Source organism: Squalius cephalus (assembly GCF_949319135.1).
Source record: "Squalius cephalus genome assembly, chromosome: 13".
In the NCBI taxonomy this organism is placed as follows: Eukaryota; Metazoa; Chordata; class Actinopteri; order Cypriniformes; family Leuciscidae; genus Squalius; species Squalius cephalus.
Window position 1 is genome coordinate 37,050,033 of NC_137134.1, and position 27,542 is coordinate 37,077,574.

General features: G+C 41.4%; 2 protein-coding genes across 3 annotated transcripts in view; both read right to left on the reverse strand.

Moving 5' to 3' along the window:
• Positions 1-27,542, reverse strand: part of LOC307170061 (uncharacterized protein) — a 128,398-nt gene that overhangs the window by 41,308 nt on the left and 59,548 nt on the right. The window lies entirely within an intron of this gene.
• LOC307170055 (uncharacterized protein) overlaps positions 10,314-27,542 on the reverse strand; it is a 24,785-nt gene continuing 7,556 nt past the window's right edge. For both annotated transcript variants that reach the window (XM_079891054.1, XM_079891053.1), the window contains 2 exons: positions 21,235-22,050; positions 10,314-17,248 (listed from right to left, as the gene is read on the reverse strand). In XM_079891054.1, coding sequence (XP_079747180.1) covers positions 16,434-17,248; positions 21,235-22,050 — 1,631 coding nt within the window. In that variant the 3' untranslated portion in view covers positions 10,314-16,433. The remainder of the gene's footprint in view (positions 17,249-21,234; positions 22,051-27,542) is intronic.

Genomic DNA, 27,542 nt, shown 5'->3' on the forward strand with positions numbered 1-27,542 from the left:
TTATGTGGAGATTCGCCTGTTTTTCAGGGGTGTTTTTCAAAAATGAGATTTAAATAAGAAAGGGAAAACTATGGTGTTTGAGACTCACTGTATGTCATGTCCATGTACTGAACTGTTGTTATTTAACTATGCCAAGATAAATTCAATTTCACATTCTAGGGCACCTTTAAAAATATATCTAAATTACGCCATATGCTCTCATTGACAAATGTGGAACAACTAGTTCATGCGTTCATGACCTCAAGGCTACATTATTGTAATGCTCTACTGGGTGGTTGCCCTGCACGCTTAATAAACAAACTACAGCTGGTCCAAAACGCAGCAGCTCGAGTTCTTACCAGAACCAGGAAGTATGACCATATTAGCCCAGTTCTGTCAACACTGCACTGGCTCCCTATTAAACATAGCATCAATTTTAAAACATTGCTGATTACTTACAAAGCACTGAATGGTTTAGCTCCGCAGTACTTGAGCGAGCTCTTAAAGCATTATAGTCCTTCACGTCTATTGTGATCTCAAAAATTCCGGCCAGTTGATAATACCTAGAATATCAAAATCGACTGCTGGCGGTAGATCCTTCTCCTAGTTAGCACCAAAATTTTGGAACAGTCTTCCTAACATTGTCCGGGAAGCAGACACACTCTGTCAGTTCAAAGCTAGATTAGAGACACATCTCTTTGACCTAGCATACACATAACACATTATAGACTTCTTTAATTCAATGTTAGGCTGCATAGATTAGATCAGCCAGAACCGGGAACACTTCCCATAAATCCTGATGTACTCGTTACATCATTAGAAGAATGGCATCTACGCTAATTTTAGTGTCTTTGTTTATCCCGAGGTTTTCCCGCAGCCTGCCGGATCCAGGCCGTATTCAGATCTGACGAAGGACCTTCGCCTGGACCGATGACAACGCAGTGCTGAAGTGCCAACTAGTCTCTCCCTATGGTAAATGGACTGCATTTATATAGCGCTTTCACAGACCTATGGCCACCAAAGTGCTTATGGAGGATCCCTTTCCCACTCTACAGATAAAGCGTCGTCGGGAAACTCAATTCGCGTATCTACCCCGAAGTGACAAAATATAATAAAATTCTCTATCAAAGTTTATAAGGAAAGACCAGTAATTTGTTTAGGCATGGTTTGTAGGGAATTACATACCTGCGCACATATATTCAAACGCACATAACTATAGAACCAATTCTAAATGCGCATGTGAACGCCATCAGCGTTTCTCACAGGTTCGCATTTAAAGTCTGTGTAGAGAGAATGGTGTCGTCTTAGCGGCCACTAATTTAATAACAAATGATTGTTGCGACGGAAGCGAATCAATCAAAACTAACTTTAGCTGGAAAATAACTTTATTAAAGAACCGCTATAAAGCCAAAACAATCTCTGTTACCTTAAATTATACGCTTATCTATGTAAAGCTGCTTTGAAACTAGGGCTGTTTTCGACTAAGGATTTTCATAGTCGAATCTGATTCGTTAGATTTTGCCGTAGTCGACTGATAGTCGAACCTTTTTTTTTTTTTTTTTTTTTTAGATAGCAGCTAGATTTTTTCCATTTCAAACAAAAGAGCTAAAAAACACATATATATATCGCACATATATCATAACATTTCATAAACATGAGGAGCAATATGAGAGAGAAATTTGGTGATGGTTGTTTAGGTACATTAAACCACGTAAAGCTTTTTCACGCCCATGAGAACCGTGTGGAGTCAACTCACAGCCGCTCCGCTGCCCTGCTGAAAATGTGAAGCAGAAACGCTTAATATCAGATAACGTCCATAATAATTGGACTCTGGGTTCGATTTTTTGATCATTTTCAGTGGTTATGAGGAGCAATATGAGAGGGAAATTTGGTAATCGTTGTTTAGGTACATTAAACAACTTAAAGCTTTTTAACGCACATGAGAACCGTGTGGAGTCAACCCACAGCCGCTCCGCTGCCCTGCTGAAAATGTGAAGCAGAAACGCTTAATATCTGTTAACGTCCATAATAATTGGACTCTGGGTTCGATTTTTTTTACCATTTTAAGTGGTTATGAGGAGCAACATGAGAGGGGAATTTGGTAATCATTGTTTAGGTACATTAAACCACGTAAAGCTTTTTAACGCACATGAGAACCGTGTGGAGTCAACCCACAGCCGCTCCGCAGCCCTGCTGAAAACGTGAAGCAGGTTTTTGAATACATTTTTATTTATTTACATTAGTAAGCTACAGGACATCGTCTTTCAAAACATGACCTGCGCGAAAGCGAAAAAATAAAATAAAAATGGTACCCAGCCCTTCTGAAAATGCGAATGCGTCTCTGTCCCCAGCACATTTCAAACCAAACTGACGCCCATGTATTCGACTATGAGGTTCATAGTCGAATCAGACCTCTCCGAATCGAATCGTCGAATCCTCGACTATTAGAAGTCAGCCCTATTTGAAACAATCTACATTGTTAAAAGCGCTATATAAATGAAGATGACTTGACTTGACCTATGACCTTCGAGTTCTACAAAACGAGCCAATGGCAAGGGAAATGCTATGGGTCTGCGGAATTTGCATAGCACAACTCCGCCCCACCGCGTAGGTATAAAAGGACACTGAACTCCAGGCCGTTCCAGCGGTACAGTGGTTGTGGCAGAGGGATGTAACGTCTCCGTTTCCTCCTCAGGGAACGAGATTTATATATGTTACCAAGACGTTTCCTTCCGTTTAGTCACTGCGAGTTACGTCTGTGAATGATGAAATGGGGGTCCCAATTTAAAGGGTTAGTTCACCCAAAAATGAAAATTCTGTCAGTAAATACTCACCCTCATGTTGTTCCAACCCCGTAAGACCTTCGTTCATCTTCGGAACACAAATTAAGATATTTTTGATTAAATCTGAGAGCTGGATCACTCCTCCATAGGCTTCTAAGACATTATAACTTGCTGGCCCAGAAAATGTAGTAAAGACATCGTTAATATAGTCCAAGTGACTACAGTGGTTCAATCTTAAGTTTATAAAGCGACGAGAATACTTTTTGTGTGCAAAAAAACAAACAAAAATAATGACTTTATTCCACTATTTTGCCATGCAAAGGCAAAAGACCGTAACTTAGTTTTTGGTCGAAAATGAGTTATTTATATTTTTGGCACATTCAAGACCTTCTTTATCATGTGGATAAGTATCTTGAATCAATTCCATTTTTTTTCGAGAAAAGGATTGCAGTTCTTGAAACAAAGTTACTTACGGGACCACCAAACCAGATGGAGCACACAACAGAGCTTCGACATGGACACCCTCAGCATACCGGTGAGTCCCATGAAACTAGTGCTCCTCGACAGGTAGAGAAACAAGCCGATCGACTTACTAATCGATGGCACAAACAGGGAGACCCAAAGGCACTCGACACATCAGATTGTCACGAGCCTCACATATTGCCGCAGTAGCATCCTCTACCCCAGATACAGCTCTGACAAAGATTGCAAACACTGGTCTCCAACCACCGCCTATACATCTTGAGAACAGATTTGAAGTACTAATGAATGTAAATGAGGAATCCCCAAACGTGATGAATGTGATCGAACACAGACTGAATGGGCCAGTAGCTAACACTGATGCTAACTGGCGCTCAAGCAGTGGCGGATCTACGGGGTGGCAAAGGGTGGCAGCTGCCACCCCTGGGAACTAGTCTTGCTACCCCTGTTGCCACCCCATTTATAAATCAGATAATATTTTTTAAGTATATTTTTTGTTCATAGCCTACACGTTGAAGGCCAAGGAGACCCGCACCAAACTCCTCTCAAACAGAAATCGCCGATTTAGAATCCCCTCCGCTCCCCCTCACAATGGTTTCAAATTTCAATTTCACCAGTGGCAGTTTTTTACAGTCTATGGTGGCAGCAGGGCAGCACGCAGTGTTTCGGAGAAGAGAGGATAAGCAGCTAGCAGCAGTGAGTTAAGAGGTAAGTTTGACACCAAGTCGAAAAAGTCCATAAGCAGACAGTTAACCCTGCAACAACCATATTGTTACGTTATTTACATCCGCAATACTTTGTCTCATCGAATTTTTATATGAACGTCAGGTCAGATAGCTAAGGGTCTAACCGTTAGTCTAGCTCTTTGTGTGTGCTTAAAGGGATAGTTCAGGATTTTAGACATGAATCTCTATAGCTTCCCCATAAGCAGTGTGGTGCATTGACCATGACTTACCCCCGACAGCGTCCTGTGAGCCGAGCTCCGGTCCAGTTTTGGTCAAGATGAAATTAGTCCGGCAAGTTTGCTGGGGTCACGGCAATAAAGCTTTTTTCTTCTCAAATCAATATGTGTTCAAAAGAGTGATATATTTGCAGCACAAAACCGCTGTCTATGGAGAGGTCAGACCTCGTTATGGCTTGGCACTATTTTCTTCCCCGTCATATCACTGCGCGATGCCGCTACCTACAGCCAGCTGGGAGCCGCGCACGTGTCACTTTGTTTACAGCTCGTAAAGAGAACGATAACATGTCTGACTACAGCAGCGACGATGACAACATTGACTTCGACACACAGCCAAAAGGATATCTTTACGAACCTGAATACACAGATGACGAGTTACGCCAGATGGAGTTAGAAAGGACAGAAAGAGAGAGGATGGACAGAGCCAAAGTCGCCTCAGAGCAACATCTGCCACAGGAAATCTTTGAAATGTGTGAGGAGAAAGCGCCACATCTTTGTTTGTACAGTCCGGATAGTCACAAGTCCGCACCATTTTCTACAAAGCTTGTACAAACTGATCGCTCTTGGTGAGTAGCTATGTTAGCTCGTTCGTGTAGCTGTTCTGAGCACGTAAACACTGCTGTAAACACTGCCGAACAACTGAAAAAGTGGTGTGTGCCTGCGCAGCCCGCAGCTGGCTGTAGGTAGCGGCAGCGCGCAGTGATATGACATGGGAGAAAATAGTGCCAAGCCATTACGAGGTCTGACCTCTCCATAGACAACGTTTTAGTGACGCAAATATATCACTCTTTTGAACACATATTGATTTGAGAAGAAAAAAGCTTTATTGCCGTGACCCCAGCAATCTTGCCGGACTAATTTCATCTTGACCAAAACTGGACCGGAGCTCGGCTCACAGGACGCTGTCGGGGGTAAGTCATGGTCAATGCATCACACTGCTTATGGGGAAGCTATAGAGATTCATGTCTAAAATCCTGAACTATCCCTTTAACCTGTTCATTTGTTAAATAAACTGTTTATAGTGACAGTTATGTCTTAATTTATGTCAGGAGTTATGAAATGAAAAAATTAGTCGATACCTTTAATATGAATTATGAGCGTCTACGTCGGCCGCTCCCATTCAGAAAAAAAAAATCCTGTGCTGTCGTCACGAAAGCGCTTGACAAAACAACGTCCCTCAGGGCTTTTAGCTCAAAAATGTGCAGATTTGGAGAAATATTGATAGATTCTCATAGGTTTACATCAGATTTCTATAGACAGGAATCTATATTTATTGAATTTATACCCAAATGCGTCGATGTAATAATTATGAGCGCTGGATACTCTGATGTAACGTTACTGTTTTCAATCCATACCAGCAGCCTGAGGGCGCCCTATGCACAGTATAGTCCATATATGGAATACATGAAGAAGAGCCATAATCATGTGACATTCCAGGAAGTCCCTGACACAAACAAAGCTAACAGAGATCTGTAACATGCAGATACTGACGTTTTGAAGACAATAAACATGATTGCAATGATATTTGATTTACCTGTGTTCTTCGAACCATGTCAGGTATTTTCATAATAATAGATTATATTTATAATGTAATGCTAATCGATATAGACTTTATCATCGTGCAGAATACTATAAAATAATATATTTTCTGTCAGATTTTTTTGAAATCTGAAGCCAAATCAGGTATGCATCCACTTTCCCAGCATCTATGATTGACTATCCAATTTTGAAAAATGGTCGAGATGCCAAATTAAACTGAGATATCTAAGCGGTGTCATAAGCTGGTGATGCACAAGCACTGCAAGTTTGACTTACATGGACACCTGTTATCAACAACGTGACCGTTTTCTCTCTGGTTGACCACGCATTTTGCAGTTAGCCCTACATGACTGAAATTCTACTCAATCACAACAAGTAAAAGTAGCCCACTACTTTCAAGCCCTACTCAGAGTAGGCTACTAGTCTAGACATTTGAAGCTGATAGTCAACACATCATTATCGTAATTGCTTAGATAACAGTTAAATATTTCATTGGGTTTGCTGGTAGATGAACCAACAGAAAGCTGAGGCCATCACAGCATCTGATGCATGAATAACCACATTTTTCTTAGTAGCTTATGCAATTTGAAATGTATTTCTGTACAATTACTTCAACTTACTGAAGTGAGTGCCTTTTTGTTAAAAACAAAAATTCCATTACATTCCACATCTGAACACCACCAAAGTCTTCAACCAGCAGAAATTTGGCAGACTTGGTACAAAACTGTCGGTTTATTGAAGACTGGTAAGTCATACAATGTATCAGTGCCATGACCAAACTTGTAAAAATCGTGATCAACTAGAAAGAACATAAACAGTAACATTGTTAACAGCTGTTCATGGCTCTGCAGCATTGTTAGTTAAAAAAAAACTTCTCATAGGAATACACAATAGTATGTATCTAGTCAAAGTATTTACATTTTACTAAGGATTAAGATTCAGTTGACATGGATAGATGAATTGGAATTGTACGACATGGTTTTAACCAACATGCTATTTTTACGTTTGACAAACTGCAGGTCAGATTAGGATGCAAGATGAAAAGGTTTGGCATAGCCAAGTTCTTTCAACCCAAGAAAAAAGGGGGGAACTGGACACAGGTGGAGAAGACAGGGAGAGAAGGAGGGAGACTGGAGAGAAGTTAGACAAAGATGAGCAGCACAAGAGACTGGAGCAGACAGAGGGCCAGAAGCAGACCAAGGTTCAGGAGCAGCAGGAGACACTAAGGCGGACCGAGGGTCATGAGCAGCATGAGGGGCAGAATCAGTATGAGGGTCATGAGCAGCACAAGAGACTGGAGCAGACCAAGGTTCAGGAGCAGCAGGAGACACTAAGGCGGACCGAGGGTCATGAGCAGCATGAGGGGCAGAATCAGTATGAGGGTCATGAGCAGCACAAGAGACTGGAGCAGACCAAGGTTCAGGAGCAGCAGGAGACACTAAGGCGGACTGAGGGCCAGAAGCAGACAGAGGGTCATGAGCAGCACGAGGGGCAGAATCAGTATGAGGGTCATGAGCAGCACAAGAGACTGGAGCAGACCAAGATTCAGGAGCAGCAGCAGACACTAAGGCGGACTGAGGGCCAGAAGCAGACCGAGGGTCATGAGCAGCACGAGGGGCAGAATCAGTGTGAGGGTCATGAGCAGCACAAGAGACTGGAGCAGACCAAGGTTCAGGAGCAGCAGGAGACACTAAGGCGGACTGAGGGCCAGAAGCAGACCGAGGGGCAGGATCAGTGTGAGGGTCATGAGCAGCACAAGAGACTGGAGCAGACCAAGATTCAGGAGCAGCAGCAGACACTAAGGCGGACTGAGGGCCAGAAGCAGACCGAGGGGCAGGATCAGTGTGAGGGTCATGAGCAGCACAAGAGACTGGAGCAGACCACTGAAGAAGAGGGAAATGTAGGACGAGAGAGAGGGCAAATCAGTGAAGAGTGTGAAAGTGAAACTGGAGCGATGGCTAGGAGGAGCAAATGTCAAGCTGGCCCTCATGGTACGTTGAATCACTGCTGTGATAAAGACATATCCAACTCTAGGCGGCAAAATTAAAACTGATCTTGTTTAGATAAATGCAACAAAAATTGTAACATGTTGTCAGTGCTGTGATTGTGTTTTTTTGTTTTCTCTTCTCAGATATATCAAAGCTGAAGGCAGATGATCCGACACAACCTGTGTTAAAGGTATTTCCCAAAACCATGCAGGGAGGGGCAAGGAGGAGCTTCCAAGGACAGTGGTATGAGGAATATCCTTGGTTGGAAATTTTCAGTGGCCATGGACGCTGCGTATTGCTTTGCATGTCGGCATTTTTCGTCTAGCAAAACTGTTTATACCTCTTCTGAGGGATACAAAAACTGGCGCAAGGCCACTTTTAAAGATGGTGGCTTTAGTGTACATTCCAAATCTGAGGCGCATTTGAATGCAATGACCACATGGCGAGATCATCAAAAGATGATGAAACGCAACATATCAGTATTAGGCATGATGAATGATGAGAATCGCAAACAGATAAAAGAGAATCAACAATACATAAAGACTATAGGTCAGGTATTGCGTCTTACTGCAGTACAAAATATCGCTCAGCGTGGACATAATGAAAATGATGAGTCTAGGAACAGAGGCAATTTCCTTGAGATTTTGCACGTAGTAGGAGATCATGATTCTTTTATTCAAAAAAGACTATCAGAAGGCCCCCACAATGCGATGTATACTTCCAAAAATATCCAAAACGAAATATTACAAATCCTGGCAGGGATGGTCCAGGAGGACATACTAAAAGAAGTCAAATCTAGTCAGTACTTCTCTGTTACATCTGACGAAACAAAAGATCTCAGCAAAAGGGAGCAATTGTCCATAGTCTTAAGGTATTATTATGAGGGAGCAGTACGGGAGGGCTTCTTAGGCTTTTGGGAAGCCGAACATTTGGATGCCAGCTCCTTAGCTAACAAAATCATCTCTTCTTTGGAGCAGTGTGGCCTTGAATACAAGGAGAATTTAGTGGGCCAAGGGTACGACGGCGCTGCAGTTATGAGTGGCCGGTGCTCAGGGGTGCAGACAAGAGTTAAACAGGTGGCCAAATATGCTTTTTATGTCCACTGCAACGCTCATTGCTTAAATTTAGTCATTGTCGATTGCGTCAAAAAGGTCCCTGAGGCTGGGGAGTTTTTAACTTTGCTCCAGCAATTGTATGTGTTTCTTTCCGGCTCTTATGTCCATCAAAAGTGGATGGAAGTACAAGCGGAGATGTTTAGTGGCCCCCCTAGAGAACTTCAAAGCCTCAGCGACACCAGATGGGCCTGTCGCGGCATTGCGTGTAGGAACCTTTTTGATAGATTGCCTGCAGTACTCAAAGTGTTGGATGACATATCAAATGAGGTTGATCCTGAAAGATCTACGAAGGCCCGAGGGTTAATGTTTCAAATTGACCTGAACTTCATTGGGCTACTTGCCATATTTAGACAGGTGCTTGGTGACGCAAAGTTTTTGTCTGAGCTGCTACAGTCCCCAAACTTGGATCTCCTAGGAGCTGTAGACTTAATTGAGAACCTCAGGGAGACCTTTGAAGAGCATCGCAATGAGGATGAGTACTTTAATGAGCTGTGGAACACAGTAATCCACACATGTGAAACCTGCAACATCCCCATCACTGTTAGACTAAAAAGAGCCAAACAGACACCCAGAGCACTAAATGACAGTTATGTCACATCCACACTTGGTCACAGAAGCCAAGTTAATGGCAAGGATACCTTTAGAACAAACATATTCCTGCCCATAATGGACTCCATTATTGGGGAAATGCAGAAGTGTTTTTCAACGCCCAGTTGCAATATAATGAAAGGCTTACAGGGGCTAAACCCAGTTAGCAATCACTTCCTAAAAGAGGATATTGTCTTGCTGCTTGCTGAAGCATATGGCTCAAATATTGAGGATCTGAAAAATGAACTCACTCAGGTTGAGAGGCTTTTAGCAAGGAGTAAAAGAGATGGAAAAAATTGCCCTTCATCTTTGATTGAACTGCTAGGTTATTTGGACCCTTTTAAAGAGGTGTTTTATGAGATGCATCGTTTATGCAAGATTGCAGCTGTTTTACCAGTTACCACAGCTGGATGTGAGCGCAGTTTTTCCACTCTAAAACTCGTAAAAAATCACCTGCCCTCAACTATGCTAACTGAGAGATTGTCCCATTTAGCTGTGCTCAGCATTGAGAGTGACCGTGCAAAAGCAGTTGACTTAAACGAGTTTGTTCAACGCTTTGCTAGCATTCATGGAAACCGCCGTCTGCAATTGATTTAACCTGTACAGTTTAATAGTCATGTGCAATAAAATAACAGCATCTTGCAAATAAGAAAATTGCATTAGGTTATAATTTCTTTGAGGTCTTGCCTCAGAAATTTGTGTTTTTGATGTTTGCCCTCAAGTGATCAGCAGTTTAGAGAGAGAGAGAGAGAGAGAGAGAGAGAGAGAGAGTGTGTGAGTGAGTGTGTGTGATTATGAATGACATTCTTATGTACATTTTAAATTGTTGTATGTAATATTTTAATAAATCCAAAAATAATGTTTGACTAAAAAGGTACTTCACTGAGTCTTTATTGAATCAGAGGGAAATGTTTTGACAATCATGGTTATCATTGCAACAATCCAGCATTATAATCTTGTTTCAATCCAGATAACCTAAATCTATTGATGGCTTATGTTGTATGACTAAATCTGTCCATATTTCCTCAAAACTCACTAGAAGACATCATTTGAGTTTTTTTTTTTTTATCTCCTGGGGAGCATACTCCCAAACCCCCCAAGAATTGCTTTTTCACACAGTACAATTCAAGTATAGACTACACAGACTGTTGATAGTGATTACACACAGAAAGGGTCCACAATTCACAAATTAAAGGGATACTCCACTTTTTTTTGGAAATAGGCTCATTTTACAACTCCCCCAGAGTTAAACAGTTGAGTTTTACCGTTTTCGAATCCATTCAGCCGATCTCCGGTTCTGACGGTGCCACTTTTAGCATAGCATAGAATAGATCATTGAATCGGACAAGACCATTAGCATTTCTCTCAAAAAATGACCAAAGAGTTTCGATATTTTTCCAAATGCGAGACATTTAAACTGACCAATCAGAAGATTACAGCTTCCCACATCATACTTTATGTGTGACATTAGAGGACATTAGGGGCATGAAGGAACCTTTTCATAGTTCCTAGAACTATTGGTTGAAGTTCCCCCGATTTTGGCGTGTTCACACCCGGAAACTAGGAAAGATTTTAGTTCTAGGAACTCCTTTTGGAGGAACTAATTTAATTTTTACTAATTTACTTAAACCAGCACTATAGGAACTATCCATGACGTTAGTGTTCGCTGTTTGGCCGAACGCACGCTAAACACCAGCATCCGTCTTTTAAAAAAAAATGGCTGTGTAAACATACAGATTAAAGCTTATATATTTATTCTAGAAACTAACTCTACAAACATGTAAAACAGTGATAGATGAAGCTCTTAAAGGTGCTCTAAGCGATGTCACACATTTTTTAGGCCAAAACATTTTTTGTCACATACAGCAAACATCTCCTCACCATCCACTAGCTCCGCTGAACACACTGTAAAAAAGCACAGTCTCTGTAGACACCCCAGGCTCCACAAACAGCAAGAAAAACAAAGTGGGCTAACCCGCACCACAAAACATAACAAACTGTTCAAGATTATGTATGTATAGAAACATGATTATGTATTTCTACTCATTATGACTTTTAGATGTAACTGAAGTAAAATTATAAAATTATTTATTCTTGATGCAAGAAGAAGGAGCAGACAAAAAAAACGGACAATAAAAGTTTAATACTTGGTGCAGAAAATACAAAAAGAAAGTAAAATTGGAAGCAAATAAGACAGATCTCTCCCTCTTTATTGACTAACAAGATATCAAAGCATCTCAATCAGCCTCTTCTTCAGCTTCCTGAGAAAGAACAGTAAAAAATGTAAAAAAAAAAAAACACTTGTACTTTTAAACATATAGATTATATTAAGCAAAATTATATACTGTATGCAATATTGCTCTTTTGGGGAGGAACTTTATCTTTGAGTTGATGTTAATCTCACAGTTAAATATAAACTATTTAATGTGACAAATGTTGACAATGTTTCTTTTATACTGTTGATGGTTGTGGCCAGGGCTGTAGAGTTCTAGAATCGCCGGTGTCCCAGATATGAGGTAGTTCAGGGGGTTCGGGGTCATGCTCCCCCGAGAAAATACATATGTGCATTTCCAGACATATGAAGGCTAAAATCTCCATCACTCTTTCTTTTTTTCTCAGTGTCCCTACTATGGTCTGTCTCTTCCTCTCCTAAAGCTGAGCTGCGAAATTCTTTCTCTCTGATATTCTTTTGTCAGTGAAGAAAGTAAACATAGGCTCAACTGATATTTATATGTATCAGTTTTCCTGATTATTTTTGTCGGCCGTTTAACATTTCTATCCTAAAATAGCTATATTTGATCTCACACTTCATGACCGTTAACTGAAGCGCTAGAATATGCGCTCAGCAGCTTCTGTGAACATAAAGCCTGCTACTTTAATTTGATTGGTCATCTCAATATTCTGATGTTGATGAGCGGCGACAGACCGCAGAGCTCAGATGAGAAGATCTTGGAGCTGTGCAATATCCTTGCAGAACTAAAGTAGAGTTAATACTATATTACACTGTAAATGATTTCTGTTGTTTTCACAGTATTATTGCTGTATTTTCAGTGAAAGTTTACTGTAGAAACAGTTTACAGTAAGTTGCTGTCAATTTTATAGCTTTTACATTATTTTTGCTGTATTTCAAGCTTTGTCACCGTATAACTATTTACAGGAAAGTTACTGTCAATTTATGCTTTTCTTTTGTGGGGGGAAGAAAATAATTACAGTAATTCTTTTACTCCTGTTAAATTGATGACAGTATATTCCAACAGACAAGCCCGACAGAGGACATTTTTTTGGTTTATTGAGGTTATTTCAGCTTAGGAATTTTATAATGCATCGTTTCATAAGGTAACCCATATATTAAGGCATTTAGAATATAGCTAAAAAAGGTTTAAATTTGCTTGGGTGTTTTTTTCTTTCGTTTTTTTTTTCTTTATGGTTGCCAGATTTGGTCACAAACCCAACTAATCTCAAAGGTTATTATAGCCTAAAATGTTTGGATGGGAGATGTAGTCCCATCCAATGATCAATAATATAGGCAATATAAAATAGATAAAAATCGATTTCCATGATTTATTATTATTATTGTTATCTTGCTTTAGATTTACACAATTAATTACATAAAGAGCGAATCGCACGGGATATACACCTGGCAACCAATCACCTAACCGTCAGCGTCACTCTCGAATTTTCCATTTCATCCTGACTGACTTCGACGACGGAGCAGTGGCACGCAGAACCAGCAAGAACTAGCCAGGTAAGATGTAAAATTGTATTCAAAATCTTAATTTTTTTTATTTTTAAATGTTCCACCACTACAAATGTGAAGATATTCGTTTTACCATTAACTGTTAACGTTAAGTAAGTTATCCTAATCGTGGTGAGTTTGAAAGGTAAAGTTAAGGTAACGTTAGCTTTTTAACGCGAACATTCTAGCCAGTTAGCCAAATAACATTACTAGTTATCACAATGTTTGATGTTAATGTCAGTTATTATTTTCAAGTTTAGAACAAAGTAATCGAAATGTTCTTGTTTCTGAATCTGAACACTTGTGTGTAACTTAACGTTAACGTTACAGTACACCGTGTGTGTGTTGCTGGTCGCTATAGAGGCCTCATACAACATGTTAACATATAACAAGCTGAAGCTAGCTGCTAACGTTATAACTTATAACATAACTCTACCGGTAAGTTATGTTCTACACGAATTGAATGGACAACCACAGTGTTATTAGTCATATTATACATTTTATAACGTTAATACGATGCACACTTGAGTGAATACACAGCAGTGAAAGTCCCGCCGAATGAATTCCCGCGTTTCGGCATTTTAGTTATTGAATAAGGCACTACAATTCATAAAAGTAATCTCTCTGTGTACGTCTATGCAGTGTTGAATTTGTTTTTCATTTCTTTCATTGTGTACAGTTGTTCGAGATTGCAGTGTGCTGAGGATGAGTTTTGCTCCTTCATTAAAAACAGAGGTAACGTTAAGTCATTTCAGTTATTGAATAAGGCACTAACATTCATAAAAGTAATCTCTCTGTGTACTCCTATGCAGTGTTGAATATGTTTTTCATTTCTTTCATTGTGTACAGTTGTTCGAGATTACAGTGTGCTGAGGATGAGTTTTGCTTCTTCATTAAAAACAGAGGTAAGTCATTTTTAGTTATTGAATAAGGCACTAAAATTCATAAAAGTAATCTCTCTGTGTACTCCTATGCAGTGTTGAATATGTTTTTCATTTCTTTCAGTGTGTACAGTTCGCGATTGCAGTGTGCTGAGGATGAGTTTCGCTCTTTGCTTGGCCCTGCCAAGTCTGGAGTGTTTCTAGTTTAATGAATTAAATTTTAATAAAGAATTTTAAACTTACTTCTGTGTGTTGTCATAATTGACGTAACATCTAAAAATCAGTAATATAACTTTGTGAAATATTTTTTGCATACATAACTTTAGCTTTCATTCTTTTTTTAAGTGTGTAACAGATTGTAGTTGGTTATATGTTCTGTATATAAAAATACCATAATCAATTATACTGCATAGTAACTTTACAGTATATTTAAAATACAGTGCAAAAACAAGCACTGTAATTAATTTTACAGTATAAAAATGCTGTAAGTTATTATACGGTATGCTGTTAACTATTGTATTTTAAAATACAGTGCAAAAACAAGCACTGTAATTAATTTTACAGTATAAAAATGCTGTAAGTTATTATACGGTATGCTGTGAAGTACTGTTGTCAGATTTACAGTAATTTTACCGTGGAATAAAATACAGAAGCTTGCTGGATATTTGTTGCCAGTAAGTTACTGTTGATTTTACGTTAAATTTTTTACAGTGTAGCATCAGAGCATGTGAGCGGAGTGGAGTGGGAGCGAGCGGGGAGCGCGAGCGGGCAGATCTTGGACAGAGCGCAGAGCGGCAATTTCAAAAGGACGGAGCGTCGCATTTCCCGCTCCAATTTCGCTCCGCTCCGCTCACACCACGAGTCTGAAGCATGCTCAGTCAAGCCTGACCCTGAATCCATTTGTCTTGCACAGTCATCAACAGTAGACTATTTTCAGGCAAAACTCGGCTCAATAATGGAGTTCAAAAAGTAAAATGAGAATTCATACAGGTGTAGCCTATCAATATAAGTCGCTCCGGAGTAGCCTATAAGGCGCATCAGTCAAAAAATGTGCCATGAAGAAGAAAAAACATAGGCCTAGCCTCGCACTGGACTATAAGTCGCATTTATTTAGAAATTTATAAAAAAAATAAATTAAAAAAAATATTTTTATGGACGGGACAGTTCTCCGTTACGGACGTGAGCACTCTGAAAGCGGCACTAAGACTGCTTTAAAACTTTCACTCAGACCTCAAACAGAAAGAACAAAGCCTGTCTTGAAATTTAATTTCGTTTTGTATTAATTGTATCTTAATTTTAATCAAGGTTTCATCAACCAATTGTCTGGATTTAATAAGAAGTAAATATATTAGAAAATAGATAACCACGATACGAAGGCGCCGGCGTGAGCCTGGAGTTTGTCTCATGAATGAACCAAAACTCAGCGTATAGCCTACTTGCCTCACACACCTGAGACATATATATAAAGCTTGAAATGTCTACTTTTAAACAGAACAATTCAAAACGAAAGAAAACAGACTGCTCTCCCCTATGAAATGTGCATTTCTTTCAGGCGCGTTCACTACTGCGAAGATCACGAGTCAGCATCTTTCCAGCCGACAGACATAAAAAATTTTTAAATGTCTTCTGCTATATTTTACATATTCATAATCATTTTGCCGGTTCGTTGTGACAGCTTTAAGGGTGCCCTTACATGTTACGTGAACGCATCAGCACTGAAAACATAGAGATTTTTTTTCTTTTGGGGGCATTTTGTTTGTGTTCAGACTTTCTCATTTGCCTGCGAGATGTTAGAGGACGCTGTTAATAAAGTTGCGAGTAGGCCTACACATTGGATTCACGTTTATTATTATAGGCTATATATTTAAAAAAATATTTAAATTATATTTAAAAAAATACCCCAGTTTTTATGCCAGTCGTATCATTTTATTTTTGTTGTATTTATCCGCCACACACCTTGAAGGCCGGTCCGTGTCTGATATTGTCTGATAATAAACCGGTCCGTGGCGCAAAAAAGGTTGGGGACCGCTACAAGTGATATACATGTAGATTTTTTTCCTTTTTTGGAGCGAGCGGGGGGTGATTTGAGTGGAGCGCGAAGCAAACTGCGTTGAGCGCTGAGCGCAAATGAGCGGAGCGGCCTGATGTAGCTTTGAGCGGGGGAGCGGAGGGGTGAACAGTTCAGTGAGCGATGAGCGGAGATTCTCACCGCTCCACTCCGCTCATATGCTCTGATTAGCATATTATTTCACAACCTTTGTTAAATACACCTCAGAAATATACTTAAGTCTGTACCTCAGTGACTTCATAACTGGCTGGTTTAGACAAGCTAATAGGAAAGAGAGGTGGCATCGCACTTGAAAGTGCTGAAACTGAAGATAAGCTACTTAATGTGAGTTTTTGTATGAGTGTGTAGATTAGATAATTGAGTGAAGCTCTTCCCACATGCAGTGCAGTGATACGGTTTCTCTCCAGTGTGGATCCTCTTGTGTGTTTTCAGGGATTCTGACCGATTGAATCTCTTGTCACAGTGTGAACACTTGTAAGGTTTCTCTCCAGTGTGGATTATCTTGTGTGTTTTCAGGGATCCTGAATGACGGAATCTCTTGTCGCAGTGTGAACACTTGTAAGGTTTCTCTCCAGTGTGAATTCTCTGGTGCTTTTTCAAATCTCCAGCTGTGATAAAAGTCTTCCCACACTCAAAGCACATATGATTTCTTACACCAGTGTGTATTTTCTGATGTCGTTTTAAACTCTGCAGATGTGAAAAACTCTTTCCACACACAGAACATGAATGTGGTTTCTCCTGTGAATGAACTAACATGTGTTTCTTCAGGGCTGAAGCCCACAAAAATGTTTTGCCACATTGATCACATTCATGCAGTTTCTCTCCAGTGTGGATGAGCATGTGTTCCTGAAGGGTTCCTTTATGTGCAAAACTCTTCACACACTGATCACATGAGAACGGTTTCTCTCCAGTGTGGATCCTCATGTGAACCTTCAGACTCTGTTTGCTTATGAAACTCTTCCCACACTGATCACATGTGAACGGTTTCTCTCCAGTGTGGATCCTCATGTGAACATTGAGATTCTGTTTGTATGTGAAACTCTTTCCACACTGAGTGCAAGTGAAAGATTTCTGAGATCTTCTTTGATGTTTCTCCTCTTCATTCACTTCTTCATTCTCATCCATCGGGCCTGAAATTAAAGTTAAAAAAGTGCTCAGTAAATCAATAAAAGATAAATGATGAAGTGAAAAATATATATATAAAACCCAGATGTAATAGCAGAAAGTATTGAGTTGTGTTCAAACAACTGTTATACAAGATTATGATGATTTTGATCCATTATGTCCCTGGAATTTTCCATGAAAGGGGTGCATTATAAATGATTAAATGATTCCATTTCAAAAATGTCTTGGACTAGAAAATGTACTTTATAAGCAGAGGCGGACAGAGTACACAGCTTCAGTACTTGAGTAAAAGTACAGATACCCCTTGCTAAATTTTACTCAAGTACAAGTAAAAGTACTGCAGTCAGATGTCTACTTAAGTAAAAGTACTGAAGTACTTGTTTTTAAAAGTACTTGAGTATCAAGAGTACAAGAGTACATTTTCTAAATATTGCATTTCTACTGCCACAGTGCTTACATTGGTAAACACAGCAAACACTTGAAGCGAAAACTATAATTAACTTGTTCAGAAAATTTAAATAGTCTGGCGAGGTGGGGCCACGGGTTGGCACATTCCCGGGATGGATCTGCTGTGTCTTCATCCATTGTTTCGTCCATGGTTTCGTCTCTTATCTAAATCTAACCATGGAGTTGACTTTGGCAGAAAGCTGAAGGTGACTGAAGGGACTCAAATCCTGCAGTGCCAGACGTGCCCCCCTGCTTAAGCCAGTACATGTCCAGGCCCGTCTGAAGTTTGCTAGAGAGCATTTGGATGATCCAGAAGAGGATTGGGAGAATGTCATATGGTCAGATGAAACCAAAATAGAACTTTTTGGTAAAAACTCAACTCGTCGTGTTTGGAGGAGAAAGAATACTGAGTTGCATCCAAAGAACACCATAACTACTGTAAAGCATAGGGGTGGAAACATCATGCTTTGGGGCCAGGACGATCTGATTTACAATTTCTAGTTGTTTATACTACTAAATACAGCTTACCCAACATCTCAGATTAACCTGACATTGCTAGCTTCTGTTACTACAAGCACAACACGCTAGTAATTCGCTAGCCTGTTAACGTGTCACCCGTGCATAGCCCACCATAGTCACATGTTTGCCGGGAGCCAGAGCGCCAGATATCAAAGCAAATTTAAAAGTGCTGGCTAATGCTAATTGTAAATTTTCTAAGATTATTATTCACGTCGGCACTAATGATGTTCGACTCCGCCAGTCAGAGATCACCAAAATTAATATTAAAGGGGTGTGTGAACTTGCAAGTACGATGTCAGGCACTGTAATTTGCTCTGGCCCCCTTCCTGTTCGCAGGAGTGATGAGATACTTAGTAGATTGTGTTCACTGAATCGCTGGCTGTCTGAGTGGTGTCCGCTTAATAATATAGAATTCATAGACAATTGGAAAAGTTTTTGGGGCAAACCTGACCTGTTGAAAAGAGATGGTATTCATCCCTCCTGGGATGGTGCTGCTCTTCTCTCTAGTAATATGGCACATAGTCGTAGAGCTCAAACATGACAATCTGGGGCTCAGGTCAGGAAGCAGACAGACTGGCTAAACCGACCGTCTGCTAGCGGCCTCGCGTCACCAAGATCAGATAAATCCCATCACATAGAGACTCTTTCACCTAGATATCATCATATAGAGACTGTCTGTTCCCCGAATTTGGAAATCCAAAAAATGTTTAAACCCATTTAAGGTTAAAAATTGAATTGATGTTCAACAAATAAAAAACAGCTATAATACAGATGAGCAAATGCTAAAGCTTGGGTTGCTGAATATTCGATCGCTTACTCCAAAAGCACTCGTTGTTAACGATATGATTTCAGATAATAACCTAGATGTGCTGTGTTTGACAGAAACCTGGCTAAAACCAAACGATTACATTACTTTAAATGAGTCCACCCCACAAGATTACTGTTATAAACATGAGCCTCGTCTGAAACGCAAAGGGGGGGGGAGTTGCTGTAATTTATAGCAATATTTTCAAAACCACTAAGAAATCAAGTTTTAAATATAATTCTTTTGAAGCATTGGTGCTTAATGTAAAAATATATAGTATAAATGATTAATCACATTTGAGATTTGTGCTGGCTACTGTATACAGGCCACCAGGGCACCATACAGACTTTATCAAAGAATTTGTGGAATTTCAATCAAAATTAATATTGACTGCAGATAAAGTACTAATTGTTGGTGAAAAAGATAATGAAAAAGATAATGAAAAAGATGCATTGGGATTGGCATTTAAAGACATTCTTAACTCAATTGGAGTTAGACAACACGTGTCAGGACCTACTCATTGTCGTAATCATACTCTAGATCTAATATTATCACATGGAATAGATGTTGATGCCGTTGAAATTCTGCAGCAGAGCGATGACATCTCAGATCATTATCTAGTCTCGTGTAAACTTCATTTAGCCAAGGCTGCAAAGCCGACTCCGTGTTATAAATATGTTAGACCTATCACTTCTAGCCGATATTTGCGTTTTTTAATTCAATCATGTGTTCTCTTTCCTGGGATGTATGTATGTATGCTTGTGACGGGAACAAAAATAACACACAGTAAAACAAATGGTCAGATAAGCCTTTGAACTCTTTAGTATGGATAGTTTGTATTCAGGCCACAAACAAAGACTTTTCGGCCGCACAGGTGGTAAAACAGTAAAAACCCAGGGGGTCAGAAGGACCACTGTCTTCAGAGGAGATTTGATCTCAGGTGTGAGGACAGTAAAACCAAGGGGGTTGAAGGACCATTGTATTTCTAAAAAAGCTAGCTCGATATGGTTTTACGGGGGAAGTGGAAAATTACAGGAGAAGAGACTAGGTATAAAAGACTCTGTTTTCTGTGTGATGTTACGTACCCCTTAAAAAAAAGATCTAGGGGTGAAAGGGGTGTAACAATTAAACGGTGGGGAGAGACTGAGAGAACTGCCGTCTCCAAGTCCCAGGGCTGATACACAAGAAAGCTCAGTAACACCAGTTTGAGCAAACAAACAGAGGTATTTTATTTAACAGAATGTGGAAAAGATACTTAAGGCTTCAGGAGGGGAAAGGTCAAAACAATAAACAAAAGGTTCCTCTGGCTAAGGATAACTTACCTATCAAAATAAAATAAAAATACAGAGATACTTCCCTGACTTCCTCTCTAACTCAAACACAGGAGAAAAAGGGTAATTTCTAAAATAAATGACATCCACCTCCCTAGAAGAAAAAAAGATATTCCACTTCCACTTAAGCAGTTACAAAAATAAATAAATAAATAAATAAATAAAACTGAAACACTCTGCTACCCTCAATAACTTCACGTTAACACTATAGGTGACGCAATCAACAAACACTTAGGCAAGAGTTTAAACCAGAGCTTAAATCACAACGCTGGAACTGGAAGATGGCATTTGCAAGGGTGGAACACCTCAGCCTCTCTCAGGCTACATCTACATTAATCAGGATACATTTGAAAACGGTGTTTTCAATTATAAACGCTCTCCGTCCACACTAGCGTTTTCAGGTGTTTTCGGATGGATGTGGATAAGAAACTTTTGAAAAACGCCTGAAAACGCTTACTGCGCATGCGTAAAATCCCATAAAAGCTCACTGATATGATTCAGATGGAAAAATAAATAATGAAGTTAACGCGCAATTCTTCTGGCAGGATCATTTTATTTAGTAAAACTATCTCACCATTCACTGATGCAGTCCAGGTCGCACGCAGTCACCATATGATTGGTCTAAAACACTAAAACTGCTCTCATGTATCGCCGCAGGACAGCAAATGTGAGTAAATTCTGTCATCTTTGCAGGACTGTGATATGAAGAGTGTGCAATGCAGAATATTTTTAGCAACAGTGTGAAAGTGAACATCAGTGCTGTTTTGTTAGTTATTGTTTTTGCCACGACACTGGCTACAGCCGTGGTTGAGGCTGGTTAAGACAAACTAATAGGAAAGAGAGGTGGCATCACACTTGAAAGTGCTGGAACTGAAGATAAGCTACTTACTGTGATTGTATTTTGTATGACTGTGTAGAGCAGATGAATGAGTGAAGCTCTTCCCACATGCAGTGCAGTGATACGGTTTCTCTCCAGTGTGGATCCTCTCGTGTGATTTCAGGGATCCTGAGTCCCTGAATCTCTTGTCGCAGTGTGAACACTTGTAAGGTTTCTCTCCAGTGTGGATCCTCTCGTGTGTTTTCAGATGTTCTGACCGACTAAATGTCTTGTCGCAGTGTGAACACTTGTAAGGTTTCTCTCCAGTGTGGATCCTCTCGTGTTTTTTCAGGTTTACTGACCAACTGAATCTCTTGTCGCAGTGTGAACACTTGTAAGGTTTCTCTCCAGTGTGAATTCTCTGGTGCTTTTTCAAATCTGAAGCTGTAAAAAAAGTCTTCTCACACTCAAAGCACATATGATTTCTTACACCAGTGTGTATTTTCTGATGTTCTTTTAAATCATGCAGACGTGAAAAACTCTTTCCACACAAAGGACATGAATGTGGTTTCTCCTGTGAATGAACTGTCATGTGGTTCTTCAGGGTTGAAGCCCTCGGAAATGTTTTACCACATTGATCACATTCGTGCAGTTTCTCTCCAGTGTGAATCTTCATGTGTTCCTGAAGGTGTCCTTGTCGTGCAAAACTCTTCCCACACTGCTCACATGTGAACGGTTTCTCTCCAGTGTGGATCCTCATGTGAACATTGAGATTCTGTTTGTATGTGAAACTCTTTCCACACTGAGTGCAAGTGAAAGATTCATGAGATCTTCTTTGATGTTTCTCCACTTCATTCACTTCTTCATTCTCATCCATCGGGCCTGAAACTAAAGTTAAAAAAGTGCTCAGTAAATCAATAAAAGAAAAATATGTATTGAAAATATAAATATATATAAAACACAGATGTACTGGCAGAAAATATTGAGTTGTGTTCAAACAACTGTTATACAAGATTATGATGATTTTGATCCATTATTTCCCTGGAATTTTCCATAAAAGGGGTACATTAATGTACTAGACATTATTTTTTATTCATTAGAGTCACAGATCTATAGAGCCCCTAATAATGGGACATTTGGTTGTGAGAAAAAAAAAAAAAAATTCAATGCTTTTGTGTTCCCGCAAGAAACGTTGATACTTTAACCTGTTAGTAATGTTTTGATTATTTAATGTATTTATTTAATAATTTATTTAATTTAAATAAATTTGTCATGAAAACAACAGCCAGTGTAAATGATTCTATTTCAAAAATGAATTGGAGCAGAAAATTTACTTTATAATTAGATTTAGCAAGCAAAACTTGCCGTATGTGCAATTTACCGTACATATTTTTTATTTGAGTGTTGGTTATTATATCTAAAAATAAATAGCACATAGTTTGAGCTCAGTTGTTAATTGCCTTTAATAATACAGCAATGTGTAATTAAGGGCTCCCCGTATAGTTTACAGCATTAGCTAAGATAGATTTTTTATCCTTTCGAAAAAAAAATATTCTAATAGAATTTATTTAAACACATACAAACATTTTTTAAAAAACAGTTTAATAAAAAAAAAAAAGTATGTTTAGTTTTATCCCTCCTGCTGTACCGAACCATCATGTTTGGGTTCCATTACAGCCACATTATATTGTGTTGCAATCAGTGATGGGAATAACCGCGTTATAAATAAACGGAGTTACTAACGGCGTTATTTTTTTCAGTAACGAGTAATCAAACTAATTACTAGTTAGTTTCCCCCTATTGACAATACAATGCGGTGTTACTATAATTGAGCTCATTGAAGCGGTTTTCATCCGAGTAGGCTCTCTCTCAGCCATTTTCTCTGGTGTGTGTGTGTTTATGAGGCGCCGGACTGGACAAAAGCAGAGCCCGTCTACGGAGAGCCTGGCCACTCCTATTAAGTCCTATTGTACCAAATTTTGGTTGCAGTTCCACCAGAGTTCCACTGGGGGCGATCGCCCATGAGTGCAAAATGAATTGGAGTCTATGGGGCTAGACGGCTAAATTTGTCTCTTTCACCCGATTGCCGTTGGGAAATCTCAGATTTGATTGTAGGTTTTGCAAGTTCAACATGGGTTATAGGTCGAAAGTTGAATGAACAAGTACTTATGTCCTTTCGATTTCTTACAGGTTGAGCTGTTGTTATCCATAACACGCTAGCATTCTGCTAATGAACGCTGATTGGTCAGTGAAGGACTGATTACGACCAGAGATACCGCTTGATGGCATCGTGGCATCCGAAGCGGGGCCAGAAACAAACAAAACAAAACCTCTTCTAGCACGTGTGTTTACCTGTGTCAGCTGTGTTGTGTGTTTACCTGTGTCAGCTGTGTTGTGTGTTTGCCTGTGTCAGCTGTGTTGTGTGTTTGCCTGTGTCAGCTGTGTTGTGTGTTTGCCTGTGTCAGCTGTGTTGTGTGTTTGCCTGTGTCAGCTGTGTTGTGTTTGCCTGTGTCAGCTGTCGTGTTTTCCTGTGTCAGCTGTGTCGTGCGTTTACCTGTGTCAGCTGTGTCGTGTGTTTGCCTGTGTCAGCATTGTGTCGTGTGTTTGCCTGTGTCAGCTGTGTCGTGTGTTTGCCTGTGTCAGCTGTGTCGTGTGTTTGCCTGTGTCAGCTGTGTCGTGTGTTTGCCTGTGTCAGCTGTGTCGTGTGTTTGCCTGTGTCAGCTGTGTTGTGTGTTTGCCTGTGTCAGCTGTGTCGTGTGTTTGCCTGTGTTGTGTGTTTGCCTGTGTCAGCTGTGTTGTGTGTTTCCCTGTCAGCTGTGTTGTGTGTTTCCCTGTCAGCTGTGTTGTGTGTTTGCCTGTGTCAGCTGTGTTGTGTGTTTCCCTGTCAGCTGTGTTGTGTGTTTGCCTGTGTCAGCTGTGTCGTGTTTGCCTGTGTCAGCTGTGTTGTGTGTTTGCCTGTGTCAGCTGTGTCGTGTTTGCCTGTGTCAGCTGTGTCGTGTGTTTGCCTGTGTCAGCTGTGTTGTGTGTTTCCCTGTGTCAGCTGTGTTGTGTGTTTACCTGTGTCAGCTGTGTTGTGTGTTTGCCTGTGTCAGCTGTGTCGTGTGTTTGCCTGTGTCAGCTGTGTCGTGTGTTTGCCTGTGTCAGCTGTGTTGTGTTTCCCTGTGTCATGTGTTTGCCTGTGTCAGCTGTGTCGTGTGTTTGCCTGTGTCAGCTGTGTTGTGTGTTTGCCTGTGTCAGCTGTGTCGTGTGATTGCCTGTGTCATGTGTTTGCCTGTGTCAGCTGTGTCGTGTGTTTGCCTGTGTCAGCTGTGTTGTGTGTTTGCCTGTGTCAGCTGTGTCGTGTGTTTGCCTGTGTCAGCTGTGTCGTGTGTTTGCCTGTGTCAGCTGTCGTGTGTTTGCCTGTGTCAGCTGTGTCGTGTGTTTACCTGTGTCAGCTGTGTCGTGTGTTTGCCTGTGTCAGCTGTGTCGTGTGTTTGCCTGTGTCAGCTGTGTTGTGTGTTTACCTGTGTCAGCTGTGTTGTGTGTTTGCCTGTGTCAGCTGTGTCGTGTGTTTGCCTGTGTCAGCTGTGTCGTGTGTTTGCCTGTGTCAGCTGTGTCGTGTGTTTGCCTGTGTCAGCTGTGTCGTGTTTTTCCCTGTGTCGGCTGTGTTGTGTGTTTCCCTGTGTCAGCTGTGTTGTGTGTTTCCCTGTGTCAGCTGTGTCGTGTGTTTGCCTGTGTTGTGTGTTTGCCTGTGTCAGCTGTGTTGTGTGTTTCCCTGTCAGCTGTGTTGTGTGTTTGCCTGTGTCAGCTGTGTTGTGTGTTTCCCTGTCAGCTGTGTTGTGTGTTTGCCTGTGTCAGCTGTGTCGTGTTTGCCTGTGTCAGCTGTGTTGTGTGTTTGCCTGTGTCAGCTGTGTCGTGTTTGCCTGTGTCAGCTGTGTCGTGTTTGCCTGTGTCAGCTGTGTCGTGTGTTTGCCTGTGTCAGCTGTGTCGTGTGTTTGCCTGTGTCAGCTGTGTCGTGTGTTTGCCTGTGTCAGCTGTGTTGTGTGTTTGCCTGTGTCAGCTGTGTCGTGTGTTTGCCTGTGTCATGTGTTTGCCTGTGTCAGCTGTGTCGTGTGTTTGCCTGTGTCAGCTGTGTTGTGTGTTTGCCTGTGTCAGCTGTGTCGTGTGTTTGCCTGTGTCAGCTGTGTCGTGTGTTTGCCTGTGTCAGCTGTGTCGTGTGTTTGCCTGTGTCAGCTGTGTCGTGTGTTTACCTGTGTCAGCTGTGTCGTGTGTTTGCCTGTGTCAGCTGTGTCGTGTGTTTGCCTGTGTCAGCTGTGTTGTGTGTTTACCTGTGTCAGCTGTGTTGTGTGTTTGCCTGTGTCAGCTGTGTCGTGTGTTTGCCTGTGTCAGCTGTGTCGTGTGTTTGCCTGTGTCAGCTGTGTTGTGTTTCCCTGTGTCATGTGTTTGCCTGTGTCAGCTGTGTCGTGTGTTTGCCTGTGTCAGCTGTGTTGTGTGTTTGCCTGTGTCAGCTGTGTCGTGTGTTTGCCTGTGTCATGTGTTTGCCTGTGTCAGCTGTGTCGTGTGTTTGCCTGTGTCAGCTGTGTTGTGTGTTTGCCTGTGTCAGCTGTGTCGTGTGTTTGCCTGTGTCAGCTGTGTCGTGTTTGCCTGTGTCAGCTGTGTCGTGTGTTTGCCTGTGTCAGCTGTGTTGTGTGTTTCCCTGTGTCGGCTGTGTCGTGTGTTTGCCTGTGTCAGCTGTGTCGTGTGTTTGCCTGTGTCAGCTGTGTCGTGTGTTTACCTGTGTCAGCTGTGTCGTGTGTTTGCCTTTGTCAGCTGTGTTGTGTGTTTACCTGTGTCAGCTGTGTTGTGTGTTTGCCTGTGTCAGCTGTGTCGTGTGTTTGCCTGTGTCAGCTGTGTTGTGTGTTTACCTGTGTCAGCTGTGTTGTGTGTTTGCCTGTGTCGTGTGTTTGCCTGTGTCAGCTGTGTCGTGTGTTTGCCTGTGTCAGCTGTGTTGTGTTTCCCTGTGTCATGTGTTTGCCTGTGTCAGCTGTGTCGTGTGTTTGCCTGTGTCAGCTGTGTTGTGTGTTTGCCTGTGTCAGCTGTGTCGTGTGTTTGCCTGTGTTGTGTGTTTGCCTGTGTCAGCTGTGTTGTGTGTTTCCCTGTCAGCTGTGTTGTGTGTTTCCCTGTCAGCTGTGTTGTGTGTTTGCCTGTGTCAGCTGTGTTGTGTGTTTCCCTGTCAGCTGTGTTGTGTGTTTGCCTGTGTCAGCTGTGTCGTGTTTGCCTGTGTCAGCTGTGTTGTGTGTTTGCCTGTGTCAGCTGTGTCGTGTTTGCCTGTGTCAGCTGTGTCGTGTTTGCCTGTGTCAGCTGTGTCGTGTGTTTGCCTGTGTCAGCTGTGTTGTGTGTTTCCCTGTGTCAGCTGTGTTGTGTGTTTACCTGTGTCAGCTGTGTTGTGTGTTTGCCTGTGTCAGCTGTGTCGTGTGTTTGCCTGTGTCAGCTGTGTCGTGTGTTTGCCTGTGTCAGCTGTGTTGTGTTTCCCTGTGTCATGTGTTTGCCTGTGTCAGCTGTGTCGTGTGTTTGCCTGTGTCAGCTGTGTTGTGTGTTTGCCTGTGTCAGCTGTGTCGTGTGTTTGCCTGTGTCAGCTGTGTCGTGTGTTTGCCTGTGTCATGTGTTTGCCTGTGTCAGCTGTGTCGTGTGTTTACCTGTGTCAGCTGTGTTGTGTGTTTGCCTGTGTCAGCTGTGTCGTGTGTTTGCCTGTGTCAGCTGTGTCGTGTTTGCCTGTGTCAGCTGTGTCGTGTGTTTACCTGTGTCAGCTGTGTCGTGTGTTTGCCTGTGTCAGCTGTGTTGTGTGTTTCCCTGTGTCGGCTGTGTCGTGTGTTTGCCTGTGTCAGCTGTGTCGTGTGTTTGCCTGTGTCAGCTGTGTCGTGTGTTTACCTGTGTCAGCTGTGTCGTGTGTTTGCCTGTGTCAGCTGTGTTGTGTGTTTATCTGTGTCAGCTGTGTTGTGTGTTTGCCTGTGTCAGCTGTGTCGTGTGTTTGCCTGTGTCAGCTGTGTTGTGTGTTTAACTGTGTCAGCTGTGTTGTGTGTTTGCCTGTGTCAGCTGTGTCGTGTGTTTGCCTGTGTCAGCTGTGTCGTGTGTTTGCCTGTGTCAGCTGTGTTGTGTTTCCCTGTGTCATGTGTTTGCCTGTGTCAGCTGTGTCGTGTGTTTGCCTGTGTCAGCTGTGTTGTGTGTTTGCCTGTGTCAGCTGTGTCGTGTGTTTGCCTGTGTCATGTGTTTGCCTGTGTCAGCTGTGTCGTGTGTTTGCCTGTGTCAGCTGTGTTGTGTGTTTGCCTGTGTCAGCTGTGTCGTGTGTTTGCCTGTGTCAGCTGTGTCGTGTTTGCCTGTGTCAGCTGTGTTGTGTGTTTGCCTGTGTCAGCTGTGTTGTGTGT